Source organism: Sinocyclocheilus rhinocerous, unplaced genomic scaffold (assembly GCF_001515625.1).
Source record: "Sinocyclocheilus rhinocerous isolate Xijiao unplaced genomic scaffold, SAMN03320098_v1.1 scaffold62, whole genome shotgun sequence".
NCBI lineage: Eukaryota > Metazoa > Chordata > Actinopteri > Cypriniformes > Cyprinidae > Sinocyclocheilus > Sinocyclocheilus rhinocerous.
Genome location: NW_015656585.1, coordinates 1,464,839 through 1,477,117, shown reverse-complemented (window position 1 = coordinate 1,477,117; position 12,279 = coordinate 1,464,839). Strand labels below are relative to the sequence as shown.

General features: G+C 36.7%; 1 protein-coding gene across 2 annotated transcripts in view; it reads left to right on the top strand.

Annotated features, from left to right (window-relative positions):
* Window positions 1-11,936, top strand: part of rasgrf2b (Ras protein-specific guanine nucleotide-releasing factor 2b) — a 65,663-nt gene extending 53,727 nt beyond the window's left edge. For both annotated transcript variants that reach the window (XM_016527952.1, XM_016527951.1), the window contains 9 exons: window positions 3,736-3,848; window positions 3,983-4,043; window positions 6,881-6,984; window positions 7,180-7,264; window positions 7,370-7,567; window positions 7,672-7,751; window positions 7,838-7,955; window positions 8,085-8,153; window positions 9,581-11,936. In XM_016527952.1, the coding sequence (XP_016383438.1) occupies window positions 3,736-3,848; window positions 3,983-4,043; window positions 6,881-6,984; window positions 7,180-7,264; window positions 7,370-7,567; window positions 7,672-7,751; window positions 7,838-7,955; window positions 8,085-8,153; window positions 9,581-9,673 (921 nt within the window). In that variant the 3' untranslated portion in view covers window positions 9,674-11,936. The remainder of the gene's footprint in view (window positions 1-3,735; window positions 3,849-3,982; window positions 4,044-6,880; window positions 6,985-7,179; window positions 7,265-7,369; window positions 7,568-7,671; window positions 7,752-7,837; window positions 7,956-8,084; window positions 8,154-9,580) is intronic.
* Window positions 11,937-12,279: the final 343 nt, after the last annotated feature.

Sequence of the window (12,279 nt, the reverse complement as noted above, 5' to 3'; positions counted from 1 at the left end):
TAAAATGTCTAAAAGTTCATTCATTCAAAAAAAAAAAGAAAAAAAAAGAAGATTTGCGTCGTCACCGATAGCCTCGTGGGCAGCACGTCGACATGTAGCGCCATTGCGCTTCGGGTGTCCCGTGTTCGAGTCCCAGCTCGTGGACCTTTCCCGATCCCACCCCCTTCTCTCCAACTTCGCTTCCTGTCTAACTACTACTGTCCTATAAAATAAAGGCAAAAATATATATTTAAAAAAAAGAACTATTTTGGACTGTTTTTGCTCATAAACAGTGCTTGATCTGTGCATATTTCTCTCCTGATTTAGATGAGACGACTTTTCCCTAGAGAAAGCAATATTATGGCTAGAGGATAATGTATGTTATCCGGAAGCAATGCTTTGAAGTTAAAAACATCTTAATGATGGATTTGTTAATTACAAACTTACAGTTTTTTACGTCACAAGATGTTAATTTATGGACTGGGGTCATGTGGATTACTTGTGGATTATTGTGATGTGTTTGTCAGCTCTTTGGACTCTCATTCTGATGGCACCCATTCACTGCAGAGGATCCAATAGTAAGTAATGTAATGCTTACAATACATGTAATGTAATGAAATGTTTGTTCCAATAAAGAAACAAACTCTACACCAAAATGTACATCTTGAATGGTCTGAGAGTAAATTTTTCAGAACATTGTAAATTTTGGGTAATTGCTTCATTGGTAGTTGGAGGAAATTGTTAAATGAATTGTGGTACGTGTTCAAATCTACCATGTGCCGTGCTTTACGGCCTTACTGCATCTTATGGCCTTACTGTTTCTCTCTGTACACTTGTATATGTATTGATTCAGGTATTTTCAGCAGTACTTGGCTTGCTTTCAGCTGTAAAGCCATATATTCGTCATATTGATCTGTTTTATATTATGCCCATTAACTCATAGAGACAAAAGATAATTTCAGTCCCTGCCAACTTCAAAGCATAGGATATTCTAACATTAATATTGACAACTGTACACACACACACACACACACACACACACACAGTCACAGGACCTCACACACAGCCAACATAATTATCTGCTGCAGTGGAAACAGTCTCTCATATGGCCTTCTGAAATAAGCAGCTATTTTTCAATTTACTTCGCTTTGTTTGAGTGAAGGCAAAGTGTGGGCTAATTGCATTGATCTGTTTGAACCCTTTGTCAGTTTAGGTTAAGAACGGCCTGACAAACTCACACAGAGAGAGCTTGTTAGAAGTGACCTTTATGGTTGCACAGGTGAAAGATGCGAATGAGAGAAACACGAGAAGAGGAATGTTTACAAATACTAGTTGTCTAGGGAGAGAAGTGAAATATTCAGCTGATAGTAGGGAGTTGCTCAAAAGCACTTCAAAGTATTATTATACATATCATATCATATTATGATACATTGTTGTTTTAGGATTATTTATATATTGTAGTAAGATTTTTTTCACTATTTCCATTAAGCTTTCTTTTAAATTTAGTAAAATTCTATTCTAATGTTTGCCAGGGCAACCTTTCTAATTTTCGTTTAAGGCTTTTCATCTAATATCATCTAATGTTTCTAACATTTACTTTAATATTTTAATTTATTCCAACTTTATTTCAATTCAAATGAATTATTTTAATAACAACACTGACATGATATTATGTCTAATAAATCATGGCATTGCCATGGTACTATTGGGTTCTTTTTTTTGTTACTCTAGGGACAAAACTGGAATAAGCAGCTATCTACTGTTCACAGTAAAATGGTACCAGCTACAGTATGATTTAGTGTAAATCACTATTGGATCCAGAAGCGTTTATTGCAGGCTGCTGAATCTCTTTGAAAACCCCCACAAGTGAATAAGAGGACTGAGAATTCAGCTGCACTGTTAATTAGCCCAGAGACCCTGCACTGCCATTTCATCTCTCTCATCCTCTATCAGATGTTTACATCATCTTTCTCCTTATACCATTTTCATAACAAAAACAAACTGAAACAGCTACGATCTGGTACTACTTGTTGAATTCAGATTAGTATTTAGTCAATATATTTTCAAAGGCCCCTGCTGGAAAGCCAGGTCATAACAGCTTAAGTAGGTTTTTGTAATATAGTAACTTGTTTGCTGGTCCAAGATGGTCCACCAATTATACAAATAAGTGCAGAAACCTCACAGAATCATCAGAAATGATTCAATTGATCTGGTCCTGCTTCTTTGTTTTAAAGTTTCTATTTGAAGGAAGATATCTGGAAAATATCTCTTAGGAAAGTAAAAAAAAAACCTTTAAAAGGGTAATTTTAATGTTTTATCCAGACATATACTGTATAAATGGGACATAAAATTGTACTGCATAACAGGAATAAGCAAGTGAGTTGCCCATTATGCTAACTACAGTCTAGCATATCAAACATAAGGGTACTTATACTCTGAGAACAACACAGCACAAGCGCTCAAGTGCTTTATGCATTTGCATTTGAAAGGCTGCACTGAATATTATGTACTAATTTATTGGTTTGTTTAAATCATGTCACTTATGCTATTTTGGATGACTGTCCCTTAGCAGAGGAATATTTACATTTTTCATGTCAGGATCAGGAATTATTAGTAAGCTCAAAACTGGCAGATGAAAGTGCTCTAAACACAGATGGTATGAACATGGATGGATCAAACTAGCCGAATGCTTTGGTCCCGATGGCCAAATTATTTCAACAATAAACCTAAAGTGAATGGAGAAAAAACAGTGAAGAACACTGACTGTTTAATAGATGCGGGGCTTTATGAAGCCAGAACTGAAGAATGCTTTAACTGTGACACAAGAGATTAGCCACCCACCTGCAGTGCTTGCAGGCACAGAGAGACAGAGGAAAGGCTGGGTTAGCTGTTGATTAGTGCTCTGGGAAACTGTAAAGCTGAGGTAGAACATCTTCTGATGAGCACTAATGGAGAGTGTGCAATCTAAAACACCAACACTTTCACACTGCATACAATTTGTATTAATCTGTATTTTGTTCTTGTTTTTCAGTAAAAAATATATAAACATCATTAAAACAAGACAAATTAGCTTAAAGCAAATTGTGTCACACCAAGGACGAAAACTATAAAGATGGCGATAAAGATATGTAGTTCTAAAAATCGTTCTCAATATTAAAGAATAGCAGAGTCCACAGCACAGCTATAATGATAAAGGCACAGAGAAAGGATATTGTTGGAATCACTTTCAGAATGATTTTTACCAGCTGATGAAAGTTTTACAGCTGAAAAACATTGACACCCAGTCAAAATCAAACCTGCTATAATGAGCTTGAGAATTTAAAGTGGCAGACAAGTGTGCGCTTGGAATAAACAGACGATATCATCCACTGGTGTGGACGCTAATATAATTATAGTTATCAGTCTTGGTGTGAACGGGCCTTAAGACTGGTTCTGTTCTTGAATTCTTTTTTTTTTACCCCATAAGAAGAATCTGACTACATTTCTTTTTTTATTTGATATCCTTAATTCAATATATGTTCTCTGAAAACAAATGCTTGCAAAAGAAACTACACAAAAATACTGATGAGTAATATTTTTCAGTCTACGCACAGAATCTGCATTAGTTAAAATAAAGAAAATGAGTTTGGATTCACCCAGTAGTTGATTTCGGTCATCTGGGGATGTGAACCCATCAGTCTTTGCTTTACTTAAATTATGCATGGGTGTCTCATGTTTGTGGATCGTGATTCTATGTGTGTGTGTGGTGGGTTTCAGGACTTTGAAATGAATGGAGAGCTGAAGATGGGTGTGATCTGCCTGCTAGAGGAGGTGTTGAGAGACCCCGACCTTCTTCCCCAGGAGAGAAAAGCCACAGCAAACATACTAAGGCAGGTTACATAAGCACACATGAAATGAAAGCATTTTCTGAAAGTCTTTAAATATAAATGTAGATCTTTTTTGAGATTTTATTTTCAAGGCAAACTTAAAAGCTGATTAAAGGAAGTTGGCTTTTTCTCCCCAGTGCCCTTTCTCAAGATGACCAGGACGATGCCCAGCTGAAGATTGAAAACATTCTTCAGATGGTGAGGATAAGTTATAGCCTTTGCATATGTTTATAAAGCACAAGAAATAGCTTAAGTTTTCTTTCAAACGTAATTGGGACACACCTCTTAATTACAGGATTCAGGTGTTTCAATCAGACCAAAGGTGTATAAAAATAAAGCACCTAACCATGCAGTCTGCATTTACAAATGTGGTACTGTAACAGGATGCCACCTTTTTCAGTCAGTTTGTGAAATTTCATCCCTGCTAGATATTCCACTGTCAACTGTAAGTGGCATTATTGGAAAATGGGAGCATTTAGGAACAGCAGCAACTCAGTCATGAAGCAGAAGACCATGTAAAGTCACAGAGTGGGTGGATAGTACGTAAAAGTAACCACCGTTCTGCTGATTCCATAGCTGAGTTCCAAACTTCCACTGCCATTAATGTCAGCACAAAAACTGCGAGGGAAGAGCTTCATGGAATAGGTTTCCATAGCTGAGCAGCTGCATGCAAGCCTCACATCACCAAGTGCAATGCCAAGCGTCAGATGGAGTGGTGTAAAGCATGCTGCCACTGGACTCTGGAGCAGTGGAAACCTGTTATGTGGAGTGACGAATCACACTTCTCTGTTTGGCAGTCTGATGGGTGATGCTTCAGCATACAAAGACATTTTGGACAATGCTATGCATCCAACTTCTTAGGAACACTTTTCCATTTCAGCATGCCTGTGACCCAGTGCACAAAGCAAGGTCCATAAAGATGAGTTTAGTGTGGAAGAACTCGACTGGCCCATACAGAGCCCTGACCTCGACCCATCGAACACCTTTGGGATGAACTGAATTGGAAAGCCAGGCCCTCTCGTCCAACATCAGTGCCTGACCTCACAAATGTTCTACTGGAATAACTGGGCAAAAATTCCCACAGAAACACTGCAACATTTTGTGGAAAGCATTCTCAAAAGAGTGGGAGTTCTTATAGCTACAAAGGGGGGACCAACTCCATATTAATATCTATGTATTCTATGCCATTAAAGTCCCTGTTGGTGTTATGTCCCAATACTTTTGTCCATATAGTGTATTTCCTATTAAATCAGGACATTGAAATGGCTAATGAAATGGCCTTCAAAATAGCTGAAAGACTTTAATTTACATCACATCTGTGATTAAATATGAATGATCAGATGGACGGAGGAACAGACATATACATACATGCATACTTGGCTCCTCCAATGAGAATTTAGAACATAAACCAATCCGTTTCAAAGCAAGGCTCATGTAAGACTTTGATATAAGACGCACTTTGATATAAGACGTCTCACGTGTCCGAAGATATCTTATCACTTAACATCATATCTCTGTTTCACATCACTGTTGAGCAGCCACCTAAGGATGAGATCTCAGAGGGAAGGCAGATTTTGGCATGCCTCATGAGGCAGCTTCAGAGGCAGCATCTGACTCAGGGACCGAATTACAACTTCAAACAGCAAGACAGAGCGCCTATTACTGTCCGCCACATGCAAACTCTATGCAACAAAGCCAGCACACACCAAAACACACTCTAAACAGCCTTTCAGGAGTATTTCCTTCCTGAAATATCCATGTGTTGTTGTAAATGATCATGCTATTACATTTCAAAGCCCTGCTAGTGATATTTGTTGAGTTTCAGTTTTAGAGGCATGGTTTTGGAGGGCTTCTGCTTGTTCTGTCATTGGCAGTGAAGGAAAAATAGCTATTATTTTATGTGATGAGAGTAGTCCATGTTTATTAATATTGTTGCAGTCAGTATTGCAGTCAGTTCCACTTATTCCTCTGCTTATACTGTACATTTAATGAATATTGTATGCAGTACTCTGTGTTTTAAGAGGACTTGAGTGAGTAACATCAGTTGATTTTAATGTTTCTTATGCACCGTTGTTGATAGATACGCAGATAAATGTATTCACACACGCATGCGCGGCTGTATGATATAATGTGCTGCTGGCAGCAGCATACTGGGCTCACTAATTACAAACACAGCATGCATTATCAGGGCTGAGCCTGTACAGTTTTGTGTGTGTGTGTGTGTGTGTGTGTGTGTGTGTGATTAGTAATGCATGTTGCCTGGACACACACACCCTTATCTTGCTTCTAAAATTCTCACCTACTGTGTTAATTGAAAAGTGTCTCTGCCAAAGAAAACAGAACCAACAGTCACTCATCACTAATTGACAGTTTAATTATAGATTTTCATAAGTTCACATGCGTACAATGTGTAATTTCTAGCTGTCATATCAGCATCAGCATGATATTTTGCACTTTGCCATTAAACAATGTTATGTTGTCACAAGTACAAATGTTCCTAGAATAGAACGTTTACATTGTTAAAGGGATAGTTCACCTAAAAAAAGACAAATCTGCCTTGATTTGCTCACCCTTATTTATTTCAAAACCTGTATGACTTACTTTCTTCCATGTAACACCAAAGATGTTTTGAAGAATGTTTATGCTGCTCATTTCTGTGTAATGAAAGTGAATGGTGACTGTCTATCAAGCAAGATTTTCAGTTAATTTTGTTTTAAATTTCATTCTGGTCTTCACATATTTTTGTCATATGGCTTCAGAAGACTTGGAATACAGGAATACATGAACATTCATTATTTTGTGTTCCACTAAAGAAAGAAAGACTTGAGGGAGAGTAAATAATGACATTTTTTGCACTAATTATCCTATTTCAATTACTAAAAATGAACACCTGCTCATTTTTTTTAGGGAAAAACAGATACACTAATGAAAACATAATTGAAAATATTTTGTAGATATGCGGTATTTATAATACCAGGAGGAGTGCCATCTTGTCACAATAAAGAGCTGATTTTGTGTCTGTTTGTCTCATCCAGGCTGAATGCCCAAAGACTGAGTGTTTTGAATCTCTGTCAGCGATGGAGCTAGCTGAACAAATCACTCTTCTCGATCACATCGTCTTCCGGAGCATTCCCTACGAGTGAGTAGAGCATCAACACAGTACAGAGAGATGCAGACCTCAAGCCTCAAAGACACCAGAGAATAATGAACAAATCTGTGTCAGCCTTACTGAACATACTCATTATGGGCTTCAAAAAAGCTTGTGTGTTCATGAGAGAAGAAGCCTCTGCAGATGCACATCTATCACAATACACTGACTGTGTTCTTGCTGTAGGGAGTTCCTGGGCCAAGGATGGATGAAGACAGACAAGACAGAGAGAACTCCATACATCATGAAGACAAGTCAGCACTTCAATGATGTGAGTATATTATATGGAAATATCTATCTGCTACCCTCTTAGGATACTGAAGTAAAAAAGCGTGACCCTGTTTATAAAAATCTCTCTCTCTTTTTTTCTGTGTAGATGAGTAATCTCGTGGCCTCACAGATCATGAGCCACACAGATGTGGGCTCTAGAGCCAGCTCTATTGAAAAGTGGGTAGCAGTGGCTGATATTTGCCGCTGTCTCAACAATTATAATGGTGTCTTGGAGATCACATCTGCCCTGAACCGGAGCGCCATCTACAGGCTAAAGAAGACATGGGCTAAAGTGTGCAAACAGGTGAGAGATGCGGACTGAATACTGTGCTGTAATGTTTTATGTAGTAGATTATATCAGTATGGAAAGTCATAAATTATTCACCGCTGTTGTGTCTCTTCAAACAGACTAAAGCACTAATGGACAAACTCCAAAAGACTGTGTCATCTGAGGGAAGGTTTAAAAACCTGAGGGAAACTCTAAAAAAGTGAGCTACTGATACATTACGAAACACCTACATTATTATTACATAACTTATGACTTGTTTTTGACCTCATTTCTGTCTTTCTGCAGCTGTAATCCACCTTGTGTTCCATATCTGGGTATGTACTTGACAGACCTCGCATTTATCGAAGAGGGAACACCAAACTTCACAGAGGAAGGTCTGGTTAACTTCTCAAAGATGAGAATGGTAAGAAATGATGTCATATCCTGTATAATTTGCTCAGGGATTAAAAGACTAATTCATTTTTGTGTAGCTTTAGTATCTTTGATTGATATTGTGTGGGCAGACTAATAAATCATGACACTTTGTCTGCAGATATCTCATATCATACGAGAGATCCGACAGTTCCAGCAAACTCCCTACAGAATTGAGCACCAACCAAAGGTTAGACAAATAATTCATATTCAGATCAAGTTCTGACACCTCCATGCATCAGTGCTGCTTCAGTAACATTACTGTATATTATTTGCTTGATCTCAGGCATGTATTCAGACAGTGTGTCATCTGTACTGTTCATAATATTTAACTGTGTAAAAGTGTAATTTTTTTTATGAATGTCTGGTGCAATTTATTGCAATCAGTGCTTGTTAAATCACGTATATATTATGTTATATATAGTTACATTACATTACATTACATTTAGTCATTTAGCAGACGCTTTTATCCAAAGCGACTTACAAATGAGGACAATGGAAGCAATCAAAATCAACAAAAGAGCAATGATATACAAGTGCTATAACAAGTCTCAGTATACTGTAGTTCATAATAATATAATAATAAATAATAATAATAATAATAATATAGTTCATATAGTTGATTACTGGTTACATATTGTGAGGTTTTATTTAGACAAAAGCTACACAAAAGCCATGTTTTTTATATTTTTTATCATTATTACTTCTATTATTAATTCTTATAATTGTATTTGTTTAAATAAGTATATGCACATCCAAGAAATTAATACTTTTATTCAGCAAGAATGCATGAAATTGATCAAAAGTGACAGTAAAGACATAATGTTACAAAAGATTTCTATTTCAAATAAATGCAGTTCTCATGAACTTTATATTCATCATAGAATCCTGAAAAAGTGTTACGGTTTCCACAAAAATATTCAGTAGCACAACTTATTCAACACTGAATAATAAGAATTTTTCTTGATTACCAAATCTGCATATTAGTATGATTTCTGAAGGATCATGTGAAACTGAAGACTGGAGTAATGATGCTGAAAATTCAGCTTTGCCATAACAGGAATAAACTAAATTTTATAATATATTAAAATAGAAAACAGTTATGTTAAATTGTAATAATATTTCACAATAGTACTGTTTTATTACTGTATTTTAAGATCAAGTAAATGCAAATGTTTTGAGAATAGAAGACGCTTCTTTCAAAAATTTAAGAAAAAAAAATATTTCAGTGGTAGTGTATGTCTAAACATATTGTAAGTTAACCATAATGTGACATCCATAACGTTAATTATGTGTCATTCATTACGATTATATGTGTGCTTTGTACATCTTGCCAGAGGTTTGGCAACTTATTTTTATTTAGCTTTGTGTGTGTGTGTGTGTGTGTGTGTGTGTGTATGAGATTGTTACATATCATATGAAAAAATATGAGCATATTGGACTTCAAATGAATCATGACACCCTGTACTTTCTATTGTTTTTATCACCAAGAGCTTGTAACACTCCAAAGAGAAAGGAAAAATTTTTATCACATCATATGACGCCTTTAAACATTTATTATGCAATCTAATTCCACTCTAATTTGTAATCATGCAATCTACTGTTTTTCGTGTCCAGGTCACACAGTATCTTCTGGATAAGACTTTGATTATGGATGAAGACACACTGTATGACTTGTCTCTCAAGATTGAACCCAGGCTTCCTGCATGAACTACAACCTCAGTACCTGGCAGCTTCCATCTAGATGTGCTTCTCACTCTTGGGATGTTTTGAAGGCATGAAGCATGCCTAGTGTTTGAGAAAGAGGGACGTTAAGCAGGAAGGAAAAATTTCCATTTGAAAGTGTGAGAAAGTAGAGGGTCCAGGTTTGGAGGAGAGTATTAAACAGTGCTCACCACCACAATGTCCCCTGAATGGTGACTTTTATCATGGAAGGAATGTAGGATGAAACTGGCCACTGTCAGAGGTCAGGAGTCATGAGTGAGTTTCAGGGTCGAGCAGATGGATTCAGTCTTAATTGTGAAGAGAGTGGTTGAAGATATGTAGCATGTACAGAAGTAGAGCTATTAGCCAGATCTTATGTAGTGTATTGTGGCCCTTGGCACATCCCCTCATTGGTAATGGTAGTGACTTTGTGCATGAACTAGACTGTGGGTTTGCTGTGTGCTTTGCCTCAACTTTACACTTCATGTGCTGTCCCATCTGCCAACAGCTGGCTGCACTGAACCAAAATGCCACATGAAAATTTTAAAAGATGCATCAGACTTCTAAGTAATGGGAATGTATAGTAGCTTTCTAAAATACTAACCAGTTGTAGATGATATTGATATTTCGTAATAGCCCCTGAAGCTATGTGAGCTCTTTAAAAATCAGTTGCTTATTGTGCCTTCTCATATTCACAGACACTTGTAAATGAAAACCAATGTCTCAGCAATGCTTAAAAGTTTGGATATTATTGGCCTGTGTAGCAAAGTGATGACAGAATGGAGATATTCAAACTATTTAAACTAATAAATACAAGTAAATTAGCATTTTCTGCTCAAATTCAGCGTAAAGGCCCGTTCACACCAAGGGCAATAAAGACATAGTTTTAAAAATCATTCTCAAGAGCAGAGTCCACGCCACAACTATTATGATAAGAAGGACCGATATTGTTGGGATCAACTTTTTTTTCCAGCTTATAAATGATAAAAAAACATCGACAGTCAATCAGAATACATCCTGCTTTAAAGAGCTTAAGCATTTTAAGAGGCAGACAACATAACTGCACCTTTAATACAATAAGCACTATTAACATTGTGCTTTGGTGTGGAAGCTAATTTTAGTTATCTTTATAGTTATTCGTTTTTTGGTGTGAACAGGCCTTAATTTTAAAACATAGTACTTTAATTGCCTCAGCGTGCAGATATAATCCACTTACAGCAGGTTGCATCATCCATGCATTATAAAGTACAAGTTGACATATGCTTGTGCAATGCAAACCTTTTCTGGTCTGATTTTACAGTAAATTGAGGCTTTGCCGCCCCCCGTTGGAGGAAAAGTTTATTATTGTTGAAGGATTCTTAACCAAATCTGACTCGCAAGTTCTTCAATAATCAATGTTTTCCTGCTTTTTAATGTAATGTCCCCACTGGTCAGCTATCCAGAAAATAGGGTCTCTCCATAATTTGCATGAAAAATTCAGTGATCGCATGTTTGGAAATTGCATTGCAAGACATGTTTTGTGGTCATGTGTCATTCAGCTGCTGTGTAGCCTCTTTTAAACTCTCTAGAAACCTCAAGTAAAACAGATACATACATATATTTATCTTCTCATCTGACTGCACTTCTTTATCTAAATACTTCTGATCATAATAGCTGGAGATTTCATATGCATAGACTGGCAGAGAACTGTCAAATTGGCCATAAATATATATCTACCACTGTGCTGTATGAAGACAATGTTGTTTTTGTCGGATCTTTCCTTTCTTCGGAGTGGGATGGATTTCTGTTCTTTATGTGCAAGCGTGTGAAAGGCAGGAGAGCTTGTAGGTGTGAATGAGGTGAGTGGGTTGGAAAGGTGTGAGTTACACTCTCATCAATGTAGCGTTGTTATCTTTAAAACAGTGTGAATCGGTAGTATTTATTTCCTGGCATATTTATTTGACCCTTTTTGTATATAGTGTGTCAATATGGATTTATGATATAATGTGATTTTTGTCCCCATCCATTGCCATGTAATGTTTTAATTTCTGCAAGCACTCTTGTAATTGTTACATTTTGCTAAACGTGTTAAGAAAAATGTAGCATATCTGATTCATTTACAATCCTTTGTCCTTCTTTTCTCTCTTTTTATGGGTTTAGTGTGTTGTGCACACAGAATTGTTGCTTTGGTATGTTGCATGTCTTTGCATGTACAGGTTGGATTCCTTCTGTGAAATCTGCTTTTTGTACATTTCTGCATCAAACTATTTTTCCTTCCTCTTTATTTTATCACCGATTCTCTTGGAGAATGTATGGCTTCTGTACTTAAACTCCATGCTTTCATTTCAAATAAACAAATCAAACAAACAATGGAATCTACAATAAACTATTAATCAAATGATAGATTAGATATCAAATCAGATAGATAGATACAACCATGATACGTCTCTCTTGTTCCACCACCTCCAGAAGGTACTATTGGATTGACATCTGGTGACTGTAGACTGCCATTTGAGTATAGTGAACTCATTGTGATGTTTTATGTTTCTCAAAACTGAAACGGTGAGGTGTAAGAGCACAGCTTCAGTTCTCTAGTATAAAGCGGCCTCTTCAGAAGGGTGTGGAATGTGAAC